At 40.7% G+C, this 19,976-nt stretch overlaps 1 protein-coding gene across 1 annotated transcript; it reads right to left on the minus strand.

Annotated features, from left to right (window-relative positions):
- Positions 1 to 4,712: 4,712 nt before the first annotated feature.
- Positions 4,713 to 12,259, minus strand: LOC135465529 (sodium-dependent phosphate transport protein 2B-like). Its single transcript, XM_064742767.1, has 8 exons — positions 12,179 to 12,259; positions 11,780 to 11,930; positions 11,119 to 11,247; positions 10,404 to 10,547; positions 8,476 to 8,783; positions 7,977 to 8,121; positions 7,304 to 7,420; positions 4,713 to 6,633 (listed from the first exon to the last, which is right to left on the minus strand). The coding sequence occupies exons 1-8, from the start codon at positions 12,257 to 12,259 to the stop codon at positions 5,696 to 5,698; spliced, it is 2,013 nt and encodes a 670-aa protein (XP_064598837.1). The 3' UTR covers positions 4,713 to 5,695.
- Positions 12,260 to 19,976: the final 7,717 nt, after the last annotated feature.

The raw sequence follows: 19,976 nt of genomic DNA on the forward strand, positions 1-19,976 counted from the left end.
GTAGTTTGCATTGATTACTCAACTAGTCTCCTTCGGTTACCATTTGATATTTAGGGCGAGCATCCCTATAGCAAACGAGGCACAAGTTCAAACCCGGCAGTGGACTTATAGTTTCCATCCTGGGAAAAGAAGAGGTGATCGAGCTTCATATCATTTACATCACCAGTATGGCGTGTAGGTTTATACCTCACAGCTGAGTGAGGAACTTCCTCAATACCTTGCCAATGGCAAGTGTTTTACCCCGAGCATTCAGCTTTCCTCCATCCATAAAAATTCTCAGTATTATATTAACTGAAAAATTATCGAGAATGGCGTTTGTCAACAACTGCTCCAATCAACCATCTATGAGTCAGAGAATCAATCTGTAATTAGCACAATGCATTTAGTGCTGCAGTCATACGCTACCCTTGAAAATGTATGGGTTGAAGAGTGCTCGACTCAACTTCGGTCAATCCTTTTGTAAGAATTCGTTAGTCCAGCCCAGAAGACCCCAAGCTTATCACATAGATAGGCTTAGGGTGACGGATCACATTTGATAAAATTCAGCGGTCATTTGTGCACCTCGACGATCTCTAATCAGAGATGTATAAACCAAAGCTCCAAAGGTATAGCTATACCAGGAGACTTAGCTCGGGTCCGTGGCATTCTGCAACAAAACGTATTGATCTTGGACCGTTAAAACATACCTGGTGTCAATCAGTTATGCGTTGATGGTTTTTCGTGAAACGGCAAACAAACGCAGAATAAAAAACGTATTACAAGGAACATACTGCACAGATCACAGGGTAGTGCTTATGGTAAAGAAGCGCTCACATGGTACGATTTGGAGATATGGTTTTACATACAGAAAGAGCGAGATCTATTACACAAGACTTAATATTTTGTGTTGCAATTTCTTTGAATGGGACACGGTTTGAAGCCCTACTGACACAAAGCATTAGCTTCACGTTAGTTGAGTGCCTTATAGGTGGCGGAGACCGGAGGGCGTGGGTAATACACCACCGTCCTTCAGCAGATACATATCTAACCTCCATGCCGAAATCAAGCCAGCTAGAACCAGTTGAAGCTTTGATCTAATTGGCTATGGACCAATGGAGTGCGGCGAGAACCAGGTTTTACTCGAACGGACCAGTGGTTCGAGGCAGGTGTTCGAATTTATGCCTGGAAACAGACATTTGATGAACCCTAAAATTGGACTATACGAGATACCTTTTGAGGAGAACAGTGCAATCTCTTTGCGATGACCAAACTTTTCGTCAACCTTCGGACAGCCAGGCGGGAGTCAGTCATTGTTCATATGGTGGAGTAGACGGCCATACTTTTAACGGTGTAGCGATGACATTGTTGCCTTTGTGACGTCCCCGTGTCCACAGCTGGTCATAGAATTAAAAATAAAATTCAATCAAATGATCATAACAGTGTAATTAACAGCCGTTGTGAGAGTCCTTTTTTATAACTTATGATATATGGAAAATAGTTGTATCATTTATAAGACATTTCTTGTCTTGTATTTCCCTGGCTTAGCGCTAGTCCGAAACGGATTAACCAGCAACTGATTAGACCAGAGGAAAGAATATTGTGATTGTATGGGGCGTGTTGTCTGATGTCTTGGACGTGTATGGGGCGTGTTGTCTGATGTCTTGGACGTGTGTGGGGCGTGTTGTCTGATGTCTTGGACGTGTTGCTTAACTTAGTAACTGCATTCGAGTCTGCGATCGCGTTGGTAAAAGCTGGATTCGAACACTCGACTTCAATGGTGAAAGGACAAAGTTGATGCAGCGATCTCTCAGCTCTAGCCTATATATTTAGCGAGTGTCCACGTGATGGCCTACGTAAGCAAAACCAAGAAAATGAAAAGTGGATTCAAATTCTCATATGTCTATGAAGAATTTGGGATGTAAAAGTGTAGACATTTTGATTTGTGTCAGTTTCAGAACATTATCACAATGTGTTTAAAGCAATTGCTGTGGATTGTATAATAAATATATATCTGACAAAACCCTACGTCAAGTTTTCGTTCTTCTTCTACCGTTTATGGTTCATTTGCGGTTTGAATGACATATGCAGGGTAATAAATACATGTGAAATGACTGCTCCTATATCAAGTGGAAAGGGACTGGTAGTTAGGTAACAAAGAGGTAAATACTACACTCATGCTGACACATACCAATAACTAACGGCGATTTATGGACATTAGTGTAAGGTCAAACACTGAGATATGTCTTATCAGGAGCATGCTTTATTTATTGTTTAATGCATTACTCGACAATTACCACTTACTATACGGCGGCAAGAGTTAACGGTGGAGAAAGCCGTGGAAAGTACACCATGGACATTTGGCGAGGCATGGTGGCGAACTCTCCGACACGTGGCATATGTCATACTGGTGTAAGTCAGTTGGTCTATCCGCCTTAATTGGATTTAAAGGAGACAACCCATAGTCCTGATGGAACATTTGGATCTACATCTGTACAAAGACGAACAAGGTCTCCTTTCACGCCGCCTTCACGACAAAAGGGATAATTTCAGTTTTGATATTGTAAATTATCCTTATTTTGGATAGTAATATACCAAAGAGCCCTGCATATGGTGTATATATACCTCACCTTGTAGCATTTGTCAGATCTTGCGTAAATTTTGATGACTTTAATCTGCGTCACGAGTTGCTAGTTCAAAAACTAGTGTGTCAAGGATACTCTATCAAACATTCATTCTAAGTTTCTTTAAATTTCTATTCATTCATTCTAAGTTTCTTTAAATTTCTATTCATTCATTCTAAGTTTCTGAAATTTTACAATGAGTATAACACTCTCGTTGGCAGGTATGGACAGACAGTTCAGAATCTCTGGCGATCTACATTGTGATCACCCACATAGACCTCATGTACATATCTATCGCGTAAATGGTATTTAACAACCCAGATGGCGCTGCTTGCCGAATGTAACCGTGTATCTTGTAGACAGCTTTTATACAGACCAGCATGTCATGTGTAACATCATAGATCGCGCCTCTTGTAGTACGAGATCATTACATATTAACGGGAAAGACGTAATCGTCCGTTACTTTTGAATCACAGTCTGATCGGTTAAGGTCTGTAACGCTCATCATTTTCGAACTGTATCCAATACCGCTTAACCTGGGGCTAGGGGCCGTAAAGGTAGCCATGCTCATTACATCAGCATGATGTTTTTCTTGAACAGTTACAATCAAAGCGCAACTGAGATACTTGTTTAATTGTTATTAGATCTGGAACTCATTCACGGACTACGAATTTGAACTTTGATATGGAATTCATGCCTGGAATATCCACTGTCTGCCCGGCATCATTGAAAACTGATGACCGCTTCTCTCTTGTGTGTTACTGGCTTTATTTCTTATTGGTATAATTTCTTACATACCTTTGTCTTTGGGAGCTAGTGTTAAAACGTTGTTTTGGAAATGGATCTTGCGATTATCGACTTGGAACGCCTTTTACGGACTACGAATGGTATATGAATGTCGGACATGGCGCTTATATTCGGCAAGCGAGATCACTGCCGATCTCGAAAATCAGCCCGAAAAGTTAATTGAATCTTCATCTGATGTGACATAGCTATTGAAAGGCAAAGCATTTTGACCACTCAGCTTTGACCCGTTCGCGGATCAAACTCCAGGATGCATCCCTCACTCTGTATAACCTTAAATTTTGAATCATAGATTACACTTCTTTAGCAGAATGTGACTAACACTGCAAAGACAAGCCTTCAAAACGTGTGTACAGTTGGTCCTTCAGCTAATATCCCTGACTAACACAACAAAGACAAACCTTCAACACGTGTGTACAGTTGATCCTTCAGCAAAGAAAAGCCTGTAACACGTGTGTGCAGTTGATCCTTCAACACGTGTGTACAGGTGATCCTTCAACACGTGTGTGCAATTGATCCTTCAACACGTGCGTACAGTTGATCCTTCAGCAAAGACAAGCCTTCAACACGTGTGCACAGTTGATCCTTAAGCTAATATCCCTGACTAACACAGCAAAGACAAGCTTTCAACACGAGTGTACAATTGATCCTTCAGCAAAGACAAGCCTTCAACACGTGTGTACAGTTGAGCCTTCAACACGTGTGTACAGTTGATCCTTCAACACGTGTGTATAGTTGATCCTTCAACACGTGTGTACATTTGATCCTTCAACACGTGTGTACAGTTGATCCTTCAGACATGGGCTTCATTTCTTAATCGCATATCTCAAAAAAAAATTTTCTGGGCTTGAGGCTAGGTTGACCTTATTCAACAAAATAGCTTTCAGTCTTAGAACATGAAATGTAGACTACATTTGGCTGTGCCTTAAGTGAGGAGGCTTGTCAGGTTCCTGCCAACTACAAGTGTTTCACACAGGGCACTCTGGTTTCCTCTATCCATGCAGAAACCTGATCGTCGCCATATCAGTTAAAACTCCTAAAACTCGTGTAATAAAGAATGATTTTACTCTATATTTGTGAAATGGTACTGGTAAGAACAACAAAATGTATGCATCATAATATAATATCACTCAGTCAATCGAACGGCATAGAGATTTTCTCAAATAGAATAATTTATTAACTACAGATAAATATACAAAAGTGAAGGACAACTAACAATTTGTTCACAGACAAAGAAAAGAGAACACAAAATCTGGTGTTCTATGCCTGAGCGACTTTGCATTAAGGCTTTAACACATGCAGGCAGCACAATGTGAGAACATCATGGGTATAGAAGACTGTGGGTGTAAGGACCCTGGAGACTGGTGTGGGGCTAAATAACCACCTCTAATGAGACAAGTACATGCTGAACAGTTTGTACTGCAATTGCCAGTAAAGTTATTTTTATCGTACTCCTAAACTGTACTGCAATGATGCTTTTTTTGAGTGTAGAAAACGCTATCTACAGATTGTCTAAAAGATAACGATATTGTCACAACAGAACGAAGAGCCGAGTCGTTATACTTTGTCGTCGTTGAAAGCGCCTGCGAAAATGACATCTAACGACTCAATAGATATCCCATGTAATCAGTTAGGATAACGGTTTGTTACAAAGCATAGAATCCAATCATGTATAGAAGGTGTACTGTAAGTACTGTAATAACAATTGTGATAAATGAAATGGTGAAGTTCGCTATAACAGTTTATTATACATATACTTGCACATGGAAATATCATAGAGAGGGAGCATACAAGATCCTATACACATTTACGTTACACAACATCTTGGAAGTATTTCGGAACACTGCATAGGAGATATATGACTTGAAATCTTGTGCTGTTGAGTATATATTTATTAGCATATATGCGATTCGGCAATAGTGCCAAACTTTATATTCTCGTCTATTAATTGGGAGCTCTAGCAGGCGCATTCAACTAAAGTTTCGCTCTCGTAGCAGCCTAATGACTAGTGAGGTCGCAGGTTCGAATCCGGTTGTCACTAATTGGACTCCGGCCAATGACGTTAGTGACGTATAGCCTAAACAGAAAAAATGCTGACCTTCCTGAACTCTGGATAGAATCTGGTTTCACTTTATTGTCCAAATTTGCCCACCAGGTCGTTTCTGCTACAGGTGTCAAATACCTGGGCTCCGACTTCCTATCCCTCACTATTAAACAATCTTTATATCATCACTGCTGAACACCGCGCTAATGAATTCCCCCACTACACAAATGTCAAGCGATGTTTTTAGTTATAAAACGGTGCCTTCGTAGGCTTTATTGTCAAAGCTGGTATCTTGTTCTTTCACACCATGGACTCCGTTCGTCTTGGCAGCATTTGGTAGTTCCACTTCTATCTCCTGTTCTACTTTTGGTTGTCCCCAGCCTCGCCTGCATCTATTCGGCAATTTCCGGAAGATACGATCGTACGGTTCAAGGGAGTGAAGCCACAACGGAAGGAAGTCCCAGTTGCGCAGTTTTTTAGGGAGCTTATGTGGAACTTTGTTTTGCAGTATGTTCATAATTACAACAGCTATTAAGAGTATGACACAGGGAATGCCAATTCCTGCCAGCACATACCAGCCGGCCAGACTTAGCGCGAATACAAGCAGAGGCAATAATATGAAAGTCATAAGGACGAAAGCTACAGCGAACCAACGATACGTGGCTGTAGTATCCCCCAGAATCATCGCAAGCTTAATAGGAATTTTTCTCATTGGCGGTACAATATAAAATACCACGATTCCTGAAAAGTTGAAAAACAAATGGCAGAGAGCGACTTGAAAAGAGGGTTTGAAACCATCGGCGTCTGAAGCTAAAGCCGCCAACATACTGGTAAAGGTTGTACCGATTTTAGAGCCGAAGGCCATCGGTAACATTCTCTCAATGGAGACAACCCCTATTCCGGCCAGCGGCGTCAGGGTGGAGATGAAGATTGAACTGCTCTGGAGCAACGTCGTCAAACCGGCGGCAAACACAATCACGGCATATCCTGTCAGGTGGCGGAAACAACCCGGAAAATCTGAGTTGACCACCTTCTTCAGCATTTTGGCGAGCTTTCCTTTGAGCAGAGAATGAAGGATTTTAACAATGAAAATGAGACAGCCACAAAGGAGGACGAGGGAGACAATGAGCAGGATGACGCCGGCGATGATGTCACTGAGCGGCGTGTCCGTGAAGAGATGGGTACCTGAGGAAGGACAAACACATCACGTTGTAACATACAGTTGGGGGGAGAGGGTGAATAGGGCTGGGGAAATAAGATGTGAACACACAGCACTGTTATGTAACCCTCATTCATACACAGCAGACTTATATGATGGAGTAACATTTCCGGAATGGTGCTTTTTCTCTGTTCGGCTTATGGCACAAGTCTACATACAACTGCAGCGTTCTTTATTGAAATAAACGATGAGAAATAATACACCATCAAAACCTATTCGTAATTCCTTTTCACTGATTCCAATAAAATATTGCTTAAAAAAAAGACGTGTAATCTTAACTTATTAAAAGACAAACCAATGTCGTTACCAAATTTCTAAATTCAGAACAATATCTACACACAGAAAATTTTCCTTGTGAACTGTGCTTCCACTGACACTTCACTCTGATCTTGTAACAGCCATATATTTTTATTCCTCAGACATTAGAAGGGATAAATACAACAGGCGTTAAAATGACAACGGAAATTAACAATTGTTAACAACAGAAAACAGAAATTAAATTTAGGGACGCGATTAACAGAAATTCAGATTTACTGTGGTGATAAGTACAGGCTCACATTTGGCGACGGGATAAACTGGCTACAAACACTCACATTTGGTGACACTTTGAACACAGAATAAAGAACATAAACTCACATTTGGTGACCGGCACAGTGATGTAACCTGGTCGTGTCTCATTCCACTCTATGATGAAGTCACCCCCATCCTGCGTACATGTTAATGGCAACGCTATCTCCGTGCAAGACGATATATCTGGACAAAAGGACAAAATTGGTTTGATTGACAGTTTACTCCTTAAGATTAGTGTTAGCGTACTAGTTGCGGTAATCGAAGGTTCCATTTCGGTCATTTTTTCCAGTGCTGGCATGTTTGAGACCTACAAATAGTACAGTGAATGCCTTCTATAAAGTGGATGACAATATGAACTAATATGATATTTTTGGCATGGACCAGATTTGGGATTTGGGACAGCGGGATTAGATATCAGTCCCAACACTTAAACACCCATGGTACATAGGTATTTCTTACACAGCATGGCTCTAAGTTTAACACATTCTTTTGTGACTACATTGGATTTGGCATATGTCCCTGAGATCGCGACGCTATACCAACAAAGTGTTTTGCTACACCTAAGGACGAAAGGATTCCTAGAGCGCTCAATACGACAGGTTTTGTACAGTTGCTTGCATTTGAAATGGTTTGTCATGTGTCCATTGCAGGATGGAACCGATAGTTTTTTTCTTAGTTAGGCAGACGGGTACATAACAAAAGGACAGTAATGTTATGACAAGGTCATTAATGATCTTACTTGTCCACTTCTGTCGGTATGTCTCTGTTACATTGGCCTCCATTTTGTACGTCTCACACCAGTGTTTGATCAGGCTCTTACCCTCCGCCTTATTGGTGCCGTCGGCAGCGTCTTCGGCTATCTCCTTAATGACATCAGAGTCTATCTGAAAAAATAGACAGTTCCATTAGAGTTAGAACCTGTAAAAAAGTTTTCGTTTTTAAGATATTAGGGAGTAATACTGACAAAATCTCCAAGGAACTGTGTTCAGGACGACATAGGCATGTCACAATGGCGAAGACTGTAAGTGATTTTGCAAAAGTACCAGATAAGTAGACACGTACAGTATCTACTCGGCTGAGCTTAAAAATGCCAGAAACAATTAAAGGTATCTACCATTGGTCAAGCATTTAATACAGATAAGCACATTACTTGTGCCCGAATTTCGTCTGTATATTTGTCGGTGAGTGTCACAAGGGCCACATTTGAGTTCTCAAAACCTTTCACGTTGTACGGTTACCTTGATAATGAGTTCCGTGAAAGGTTTGGTGATAACCTTCAAAAACTCTACATTATCAGCTTCTCCGCCTAAATCTATGGTGGACACGATGACAGTGGACAAGTGGAACAGGTAATCTGTGGTGACCTCTATGGGGAGTATGACCAGGACGGTCAGCCAGGCCGCCATGTTATGAACGGACGCTGCGCCGAATGCCCGCCGGAACTGGTTCCTGTCGCCGGACTGCGCCATAGCCACGATGATCCCTGTGATGGCCGTGCCCACGTTAGCTCCCATCACGATCGGTATTGCCAGCTTGACTGGCAGGACTTAGAAACAAACATCAACAGTAGTGATGGATTAGAATACTGTAAAAATTGTCACCAACGGCAAGTATTTGATTAGAAAACCAAAAGTACTGTATCCCGACAGTGTTGGATTACAAAAATAATCAGATCATACACCTAGCACTGAATTTGAAAACCAAACATGTCATACAACAGGAAATGTATACCGGTACAGTACTGGATTAGAAAACCCAACGTGTGACATGTTCAATTTTCTAATGTACATGTAGTACTACCGGTATAGAATGTTTGGATTTCTAAATCACTACTACCGGTATACGACATGTTTTCTAAGCCAGTAGGCCTACTGCCGGTGTAAGACCGGTAGTACTTGATTGGTAAACTAAACATGTCGTATACAGGTTGTTCTACATGTAAATTAGTAAACCAAACATGTCGTATACTGGTAGTACTGGACTAGACAAATGTCGTATACTAGGCTTACTGGACTTGTAACTTGTAATGAAGTAATCACAAATAAATTTATAACGAAACTGTCAGGATGAATGCAGTTAAACCAAAACCAAAATATTATCGGTGTTATTTATACTACACATACATAAATTGCACTACTATTACACAACTCGCATCCCTAACATTCCAGGTAACAACTGGTTCTTGTTACAACTCAAAATCCTCTTCTACTACCAGCTGGACAAACCAGGGGAGACTACACCTCATGTCAAACTACGGTGTCACAGAGCTATGTTCCTTGCTACTGTCTTATTGCTTCAGGAAACTACAGCCTAGAGCTTTCCAACGGTAGATAGGTGCCCGATATCAACGTACAAAATTTCTTGCATCCCTGCTTTAGAAAAGCTACATATAAATTTATCAATTCAGTTAGGGCCAGGTTTGGCAATAAGACATGTCAAATACAAGCTCTACACTGTAAGAACAAAAGCTGTCATTCGACGGTAAAAATCTGCTTATGGTGGGTTATTGTGTACATCAACAGCTAGAGACAATCGTGTAGTTTGATCATCAAGTATGTGTGTATGCCTCTGTGTGTGTGTGTGTGTGTGTGTGTGTGTGTGTGTGTGTGTGTGTGTGTGTGTGTGTGTGTGTGTGTGTGTATGTGTGCGTGTATGTATGTGTGCGTCTGTGCGTGTATGTATGTATGTATGTGTGCGTGTGTTCGTGTATGTATGTATGTATGTATGTATGTATGTATGTATGTATGTATGTATGTATGTATGTATGTATGTATGTATGTATGTATGTATATATGTATGTATGTATGTATGTATGTATGTATGTATGTATGTATGTATGTATGTATGTATGTATGTATGTATGTATGTATGCATGCATATATGTATGTATGTATGTATGTATGTATGTATGTATGTATGTATGCATGCATGTATGTATGTATGTATGTATGTATGTATGTATGTATGTTTGGGGTTTAACGTCCTCTGAAACATTTGTCAGCCATTGACTTAATTAAATATTAAGTCATTAATATAAATACACAGCATATATCGTATTAGCAGAGCAATATTTGTAAACACACTACAATTGCCTTTGTAATGAGTTTGCAGCACTTGTTATGTATACCTATGCAAAGATTAGAGAGTCGCTATAACCCTGACTTACTTCCCGAGGCTACCATGGAGACGGTGATGGACGTGGAGGTAGAGGAACTCTGCACAAGGACTGTGGCCAGGATCCCGATCATCAGCCCCGCGATCGGGTTCTGCATCAGTTCGCTCTGCCCCAGGGCCTCTCCCGCCAGTCTCCCTGACAGAGAAATCAGGACAGTCATGCCTCAGCCTTAACCATGCATACTTTGTGAATTCAAATTTGCGACTCAACGTGGTGTATTCAACGTTATTCTGGGCATAAAAGATCGCAGCTGATTTAACTGTCTAAACCAACATTCATATACAGGTGGCTAACTACATTCACAGAAATTATCTGAACACTGTACTCTGTCATCAGTGATGACCTAAGCGTGCCACTGACCAGATGTAAAGAAAAACTGGAGTTTGTGGAGCAGATTAACAGGTAGGTGATATTGATGACGAGGATTATCTTCGGGATTAGGATTAATGTAAAGGGCTACTGCATGGAGAGTAACACCGGACAAGTGATGACAGTTTGACAGTTGTCATATGGTCATACGGAACCGGTGAAATACGACCACTTGTCAATATACCTCAGCTATTGGGTTTATTATAAGTTTTATCAAAGTGTTTAAACAGTAGTAGCCTAACTTACACAGTAAAAATTAGGTAGAAATGTCTTGCTGTTAATTATGGTATATTGTAGAGGTCACTGGTGTAGAATGACACCTCAATACTGAGCTTACCTCCGACCAGACGGAAAGAGGAGCTAAGGAAGTCCAGGGAGCAGATGAACAGGTAGAGGAAGGCGATTAGGAGGATTATCTTCCCGATTAGGATTAACACGTACTTTATCTTTCCGTTGCGATCCAATTCTAAAGAGAAATAAACCAAGACCAAGATGTACCCATTGTTTCACCATAAATCTACACACAAATATACAATGACAATACAGTATATTAATATTAATAGTATATTAATGATCCGAACTAATATCCGAACTAAAATAAGAACTAAGTTCAGTTTGTTTCGAATGATGTAATGAAATATAAGTGATATATACCTACATTACACTGGCAACGCAATTGAAAACATGCATTAAGGTCAAAATTGATTTAAATTGGTCCACTGAATCAAAACTGATATACTGAGTGACACTCTACTGACAATGCGAAATAAACGACATATTCAGTTCAAACGATATACTAGTATTTTCAAATGATGTGTTGAAGTAAAAGTGACAATATGTTATTACATACAAGAGCTTCTAGTATATTTTCGGGATTATCTGAAATAATAAAAAACAAAAGTGCCAAAGGCTTACCACTTCAATCCCGTTGTCTTTCCCCGGACAGTTTACGATGTATTTCAGGCTCTCGTCCCTTAATGCTCTCCCATTTGTCTTACCTGAGAATTTCTGGCCGTTGTCCTCGAGTTCCGGAAGTGCCCACGGATCCTCGTCTTCCAGAGTCGGCTTGTCCTCGATGGTGACAGATGTCTCATCATCAGATAGCTGGGACGAAGAACTTTTCGTTTCCGGAATTTTTTCAGGATAGGCCTAGTAAAACCCAAACGACGAAGATTGTCCATCAACAGTTTACCTACACAGTGATGATAAACCACAAGCATCGAAGATGAAAGAAAAAACATTTTGACAGGTAAAACAAGTTACTTTCTACAAAGAAAATCGAACTTCACCCACTCCATCTAATGGAAATGAATAACTTCACTGGTATGCTGAGCGAATAGCCTACTTAACATTAGTGTATTATTACGTCGTTGTATCTGACCACTAAGATTGTTTACCGCATTGTTCTTAAGTTCACCAGTCTGTCCGTTGTTAGCCACGGTATACAGGCCGTTCAGCGTGACTTTTCCGTCTCCCATTGCGTCGTAACTCCGAACAGAGCGAGAAGCACAAACACTGTCAAAATATTGTCAGGGGTCCATTTATATACACTGTGCTTAACACTGGATTGTGTATTTGACGATATCCGCAAAAGGTCGGGCGGGGCGTCAGATGTGTAACAATCGGACACCACGTCTTTCACCTGACATTTACGGCCTCAATAAACCATTAACATAGAAAAACTGTCCTTAATTTTGACGGTATTGACATGTGCACAAATACTCGGGTGATGAATGAGCGCATGTATAGTCTGAGTTTGAGTTATGAGTTATTCGGCTTGAAAGGTAGCAGAATGGATGATTACATGCACTCATGCTGTATCTGTGATCTGTCTCTGTGTGCAGCATAACCTCGTGTTATGTTTTGTGGAGTAAAATTTACTACATACAGAAATGCGACAATAGAACATTGTATGCAAACCTAAATTTTCAAAGTTTTCTGTCAATGAGAACATGTACAAAAAGTCTGAATTATTAAATATTTTATCAAAGGATTACAGAAAACAATTTTATATACAGCTGCTTAAGCAGCGATGTCGGGGTTCAAGCCGCTATTTCCAGCCTATGGGGCGTCACTTACGGGTATCTGAATTGTGCCTTTATACATTGACATATAACCAACTTGATTAGAAAGGGTATACTCTTCGTTTTCGTTTACACATTTTATTACACTATATAGCATACACATATAAAATGTGTCAAATGTGGCAAGTTTGCATTTGGACATTTGAAAGCGTGCATGCCCTTTGTTTTTTGACACAGGTCAAAGATTGTCACCATACATACAGTACATGTATAGCACTTTATACACAGCGACTTGGAGCTTTACAGCTGTGACAGTTTGCTGTCACGTGACCTGAATACCTGGGGACCCGGGGAAATTGCGCTTTTTTGTGTTCTGATCCCAATTTGCGACAAAATATATATCATTAAGACCAGAATTAAGACCAGATTCGTGATCAGGACGCCAAACTAAGTCAGGTAACATGTCAAGGATCCTCAAATTGTTCGTTTCCACATGACGTCATTTTATATGTATCAGCTAAAATTTAATTTGCATAGATATTGCATCCTTTTTCTGTTCATATAGCCTCCAGGGAACACTTTTTATGTGTGCTAAATTTTAAACATTGGGTTGTGGAGATAATGGCAGTCAAATGTTTTCAATTCATTTCAACGTGACTCAGGTCACCCAACTTTTTACTCGTCAAAGTCCATCTCAGGGTATACCACATATTTAAGTTTCACGCATTTCTGTTGGGCCTGTTTAGCTGTAGACGGTTTTCAATTTAGAAAAATGTAAACAATGGCGATTTTTTTGGCATGTACTACTTTCGGTTTGCTGACGTCACGCCCGGTTATGCAAAATTTGTCTCCTTGCCTGGAGATGATGTTAGGCCTCAAGATTGCGTCGCTGGCTTCATTAGTGCAAAAGTTATACCAACTGCGGGTTTTGATGGCGTCACTTCCGGTTTTGCAAAATGAAATTTTGGGAATCAGTGTCCAAAACTGCATCAAATAGGATTATTCGCCCAGGACTATCATCTGTGGAAGTGTGGAAATTACTAGCAAAAAACGAAGTTTTTGGTTACATGATGTCTCACCCATTAGCAAGCTTGAACAATTTTGAACGGAGAAAGTACGCAATCTCATCCTAAATGTGGCTAGGTTTTACACAACTGCAATTTAAATTTCAGCTCAATCGCATCAGCCATTCTGGAGAAAAAGATTTTTTTAGGTTTAGCACAACATCCAATATGTCAAGCAACCAAATATTTCCACAGGCTAAAAAGCACAACTTTTGATCCTTTCCTAAAACATACTGAGGTGTCAGGAATGTATCATTTTTGCACAAATTTTATCACAAAATTCGCCAGAATAATAATGATAATCCTAACGATTTCAACAGCCTGAATTACTTGAAGCCCTAAAAATAAACAATCCATATAAGACGAGTTTGTATATACATGCACGCTTAGCTACTTGAATGAGTTCTGTTCCAATCATACACGATGGTTTAACAGCTATGGAAACAGTGATGTGTTCTGGTAATCACGCACAGATCTAAGGCCTACACATTCTAACTTATCGACCTTCTAAAGTTTTTTATTCTTATGTCTTTCTTGCTCTTTAGATTTTATACCTGACGCGGTTTTTGCATAGCTTTGAAATCAAGTTATACTGAAATTAACAAAGAACGACAATGGCAAGGATTGTCTGTGTATCAGGTTGCCAGAATTCGGTCGCCCATCCAGTGAAGCTTAGAGATCAATATAACTATGAAATATGGATTAAAATTCCACAGCATTTGGTATCTGTCATCATTCTCATCTGTCATCATTGACGAATCAGGCGGTGATCACAACATTTGATATCTGTCATCATTGACGAATCTGGCGGTGATCACAACATTTAATATCTGTCATCATTGACGAATCTGGCGGTGATCACAACATTTGATATCTGTCATCACTGACGAATCAGGCGGTGATAGTTCTTGAGCTTCGTCACGATGTTTAGTTCACTGTTGTAAAACTAAATCTCTAGTTTTCTCAACTTGATGAGGAAAAGAGGGAGTCAAGTTATGTATCATACAGGATGTATAACCAGCAACTTTTAATAGATTCTTTATGGATATTTCTGCTCGTTACGGTGAAAGTGAACAACTTACAAAAAATATATCACAACAGTCGTACATGAAACAATGTACGCTGTCATTAGACTGTGATTTATTGATTTAATGTACCATTCTGGTTTCGCCGCAGTCAGTTGTTTACAATTGTAAAAATCAGAAGTCAGGAGGTTAGATAGGCACCAGGGGAGGTTCACTTAGCTAAGCCCTAATATAAAGCGTAGTTGGCTAAGGGCTACTGAACACTGAGTGGGTTTCATGAAACTGGGCTTGGACAAGGAAAATGTTTCCCTAGTCGCGTCCTGATCTGATTGCAGTCAACTTTCCGCTGGTACGTCAGAAGTCAGGACATCAGGAAAAGGGCAATGGTTTACTGAGGGCGTTGTGGTGTGGTCACAGTCAGTTGTCCGCGGTTACAAGTCAGAAGTCAGGACACCAGGAAAAGGGCAATGGTTACCTGAGTGCGTTGTGGTGTGGTCACAGTCAACTGTCCGCTAGTACGTTAGCTGTACGTTAGTTGTACCAGTTGTCCGCAGGTACAAGTACAAGTCAGATGTCAGGACATGAGGGAAAGGGCAATGGTTTACTGAGGGCGTTGTGGTGTGGTCACAGTCGGTTGTCCGCGGGTACAAGTCAGAAATCAGGACATGAGGAAAAGGGCAATGGTTTACTGAGGGCGTTGTGGTGTGGTCACAGTCAGTTGTCCGCGGGTACAAGTCAGAAGTCAGGACATGAGGAAAAGGGCAATGGTTTACTGAGGGCGTTGTGGTGTGGTCACAGTCAGTTGTCCGTGGCTACAACTCAGAAATCAGGACATGAGGAAAAGGGCAATGGTTTACCGAGGGCGTTGTGGTGTGGTCACAGTCAGTTGTCCGTGGGTACAAGTCAGAAGTCAGGACACCAGGAAAAGGGCAATGGTTTACTGAGGGTGTTGTGGTGTGGTCACATTCAGTTGTCCGCGGGTACAAATCAGAAATCAGGACATGAGGAAAAGGGCAATGGTTTACTGAGGATGTTGTGGTGTGGTCACGGTCAGTTGTCCGCGGGTACAAGTCAGAAATCAGGACATGAGGAAAAGGGCAATGGTTTACTGAGGGCGTTGTGGTGTGGTCACAGTCAACTGTCCGCTGATACGTTAGAAGTCAGGACATGAGGAAAAGGGCAATGGTTTACTAAAGGCGTTGTGGTGTGGTCACGGTCAGTTGTCCGCGGGTACAAGTCAGAAGTCAGGACATGAGGAAAAGGGCAATGGTTTACTGAGGGCGTTGTGGTGTGGTCACAGTCAGTTGTCCGCGGGTACAAGTCAGAAATCAGGACATGAGGAAAAGGGCAATGGTTTACTGAGGATGTTGTGGTGTGGTCACGGTCAGTTGTCCGCGGGTACAAGTCAGAAATCAGGACATGAGGAAAAGGGCAATGGTTTACTGAGGGCGTTGTGGTGTGGTCACAGTCAGTTGTCCGCGGGTACAACTCAGAAGTCAGGACATGAGGAAAAGGGCAATGGTTTACTGAGGGCGTTGTGGTGTGGTTACAGTCAGTTGTCCGCGGCTACAACTCAGAAATCAGGACATGAGGAAAAGGGCAATGGTTTACTGAGGATGTTGTGGTGTGGTCACATTCAGTTGTCCGCGGGTACAAGTCAGAAGTCAGGACACCAGGAAAAGGGCAATGGTTTACTGAGGGCGTTGTGGTGTGGTCACAGTCAGTTGTCCGCGGGTACAAGTCAGAAATCAGGACATGAGGAAAAGGGCAATGGTTTACTGAGGGCGTTGTGGTGTGGTCACAGTTGTCCAGTGGTACAAGTCAGAGGTCAGGACGTTAGTTAGGCACCAGGACATGGGCAATGGTTTACCAGAGGGAGTTTTGATATGGTCAAAGCCGATTGCCCAAGGATATCAGAAGTCAGGAGCTTTGTCAGATATATGACGATCAGTTCCCTATCTAACTTTGTCAAGAGGGCCTAATACATAACATAATGCAAAGTGACGCATTATGTACGGATACAAGTACGGATACAAGTAACTATATGATATTCGACATTGAGAAATTGACACAGTAGAGAAAATCTGAAGGCGAATAGAATTCTTTCCTGCTTATATGATAGTAGGAGTCCGTGAGGGTTGGGTGATCAGATTATCTCTCCGTCACGGTTGTCTGAGCCTAGAAAACTACATGTATATAGGATGGTGAACGATTATCAAGAGCAAAGATAACAAAACTTCTCTTTAAGGCATCATTACAGTCTGCGAGGTTTTCTGTAATTGTATACCTGTTGAGAGTAATGGGAATAGGTATTTCTGTTATACAAAAGAACGACCATATGTCCTATATTATTCGCCTCCGTCTGGAAATGGGATATACAAGGGAAGGGGCAATTTAAAAAGGGAACAGCTTTATTGCTACTATATTTGTAACAGTAAATTTTAAAGTATCGCGATAACTGGAGGCCCTATATAACATATATAAGCTTACATGTAAAGTCGATTAGGGGTATTAAAAACTGCTAGAAGGGGATAGCTTGTCCGTACCGACTTCCACCAGAGAGCATAATAATACATTCAGCTTCCACAACAAATGACACACGGGGTTTTTGTCCACATACTGTGGATATGTTTCAGGTATTTCATCAATATATGTGGGTTCTCTGGAGCACTTGTATATTGAAGTGCGCGGCCTCTGTTTGTGAACACCAGTGTAATGCAATTTTCTTTCCTTTGCTTTTGGAAAGGGTAGTGTTTATTATGTTACCTGTGTCGCAATATTTTTACACAATTTCACCAGGTAATAAAAAAGAGTAATTTCTGTCTTTGAATATGTAATATTTCGCTTAAAAGATGCCCGATTCTGGGAGAGTCTTGCACGCAAACCCCTGATGGATTCATCGAATGGTGTCAAAGCGCTCATTCCTGAAAAAAAAACATTGAACTAATACTTACACGTATATCTTCACAGACAAGGGGCTTTGGCATGTAACCGATTAACTCCACTTCCGACGCACAGAATTTCTCCCGCGAAATAAGTTCATGGTGCGTGGCATACTGGTGAAAGGAAAATGATTTCAAATAAACTAAAGCTACCCAAAAGCCCCTAGGAAGACTACGAAGGCAAGAGGGTAGCGGAGACAAATGATTCTGGAAATTTTCATTTCGAGGTTCTCGGCATCGTTCACGTCTACCAACACAGCATGTGTGCAGTCCATTAAAATACAAAAAATCTTAACCGTGCGTTTGTAGGCATGTGTGGCGCACAGAAGTGCCATAAGTGATACCACTGGGTTTGAATGCACTTTTACCCTAATGTCCAAAAACCCCGACCGAAATAATGTTCCTTTCTATAGTAGTGTGTATAATTAGAATACTTCCTCAGTAATACTGAGGACTACTTGATTCATTTGAAGTCCTCTTGCTTTCATTTTTAGATGAGATTGAATTTCATTTAAAGTCTGTATACATCAAATATGTTTTAAACTCTGGAGAACACAGAGTTGGTGCTCTTTCTCCACTGAATTCAGCGGGTCGTATTTGTCATGCAGTGCTTCTAGTGCTGCGAGTTATTTGATGTAAATCGAACGCACAATGACATTGTATTGGACATTGTGTAAAATTTTAATTGCATACGTTATTACTACAGTATTGCTGGAGAACTGTACCGATCTCACTCACTGCAAAACCGCGGCAATACAATTAATTTACGTTCCAGTGTTTATTAAAGAAGTTTGTTAAAGAAGTCAAGACATTCCAACTTTAATTCTTTACTGCCAGAAAACTTAACCACATTAATCCGAGGCTATACAACATCGTTTGTGCTGATGCATGGCCGTTATAACTTTAGAATTTTGTATAGAAGAGATGCTTTTTCATTACCCTCTGTTCAACTCCGTGTTTCTGAAAGGCTGGCAAACCTTGCCATGTATTGCAGAGCGGTGTTGTACATAAGGAACGTTCGAGATGATAAATGAGAAGTTGTTATCCATATAGAAGCTATGATATGTTGATTATGTTTATGTCTTCTTGTGAAGCATTTGTTTTTCTTATAAATGCATTTTGTGAATGACGCTTTCTTTACACTTTAAATGACAAAATTGCATGTTTTAAACTTCTGCACGGGATAAGAAGTGTATGTTTATACGAGGCGTCCATTGCCCCAGAACGTTGTGATATTCTCTCTGGGTCTCTACTACTACCTTCAAAGTGAACCATGAGTGAGGGCAAAGCTCTTTCACGTGCACATTCAGTACTCAAGTGTATGCTTTTTGTGTCTTTGTATGGTTTGAGGGATTTATTGCAGGTTTACTGTCTGAGTGTTTTAAGGGCCTATGTGAACCACAGTCGTACGCGCTCTACTCCAGTTCATTAAGGGTTAGAGCAGACAGTGCGCAAAGGGAAAAATCATAGATTGGTGACAAACAAATGGCTGTGTTAGTGCATGTGTCAACATATTTCTTGCAAAATCTTTTCGGTTTTGGGTTAAATGCGAATGGTTATGTAGAAGTTTATATTTGGATATTTTGAGTTCGCATTGCGAAGACGCTTTGCTAAAATAATATAATCAATTATCATATTTGGCTTTTAAGCCAAAGATTATAGTCTGAATATAAATGGCTTTGCTGAATCAAACTTGATTCATTAACAGAACAGTACATGAAAACCATTTTATAGCCCATAACATCCTGACAAATATCTGGTCATGCTTATAGCCTTCCTTATAACCTGAATTAGGTTGCGGGCCTTCGTAGAAAGATTCTCCGCCATGTCGTGCCAGGTCCTTTGGACATTCGGCAGCTCTCACAGCTTATGGGAACTCGGTGAATGACTTTGACATGCCCCTTTGTATAGTCTGATGTTTGCTGAACATCACCTGCCTTCTACCTGTGGCGAGTATATATGTACGCGAAATATGAGAAGTTCACCAGTAACACGAAAAAGGTCAACTGTTTACGCTGAGCACTGTGGTTTCCTCCACGCACAAAACTGAAAGCCATCCTATAGAAGTGAGAAATTTTGAGAAAGGCGTTCGACAATAATTCGAACAAACAAATGAACATAGAAAATATTTTAGTAGTAA

Source organism: Liolophura sinensis, chromosome 5, assembly GCF_032854445.1.
Source record: "Liolophura sinensis isolate JHLJ2023 chromosome 5, CUHK_Ljap_v2, whole genome shotgun sequence".
Lineage (NCBI taxonomy): Eukaryota > Metazoa > Mollusca > Polyplacophora > Chitonida > Chitonidae > Liolophura > Liolophura sinensis.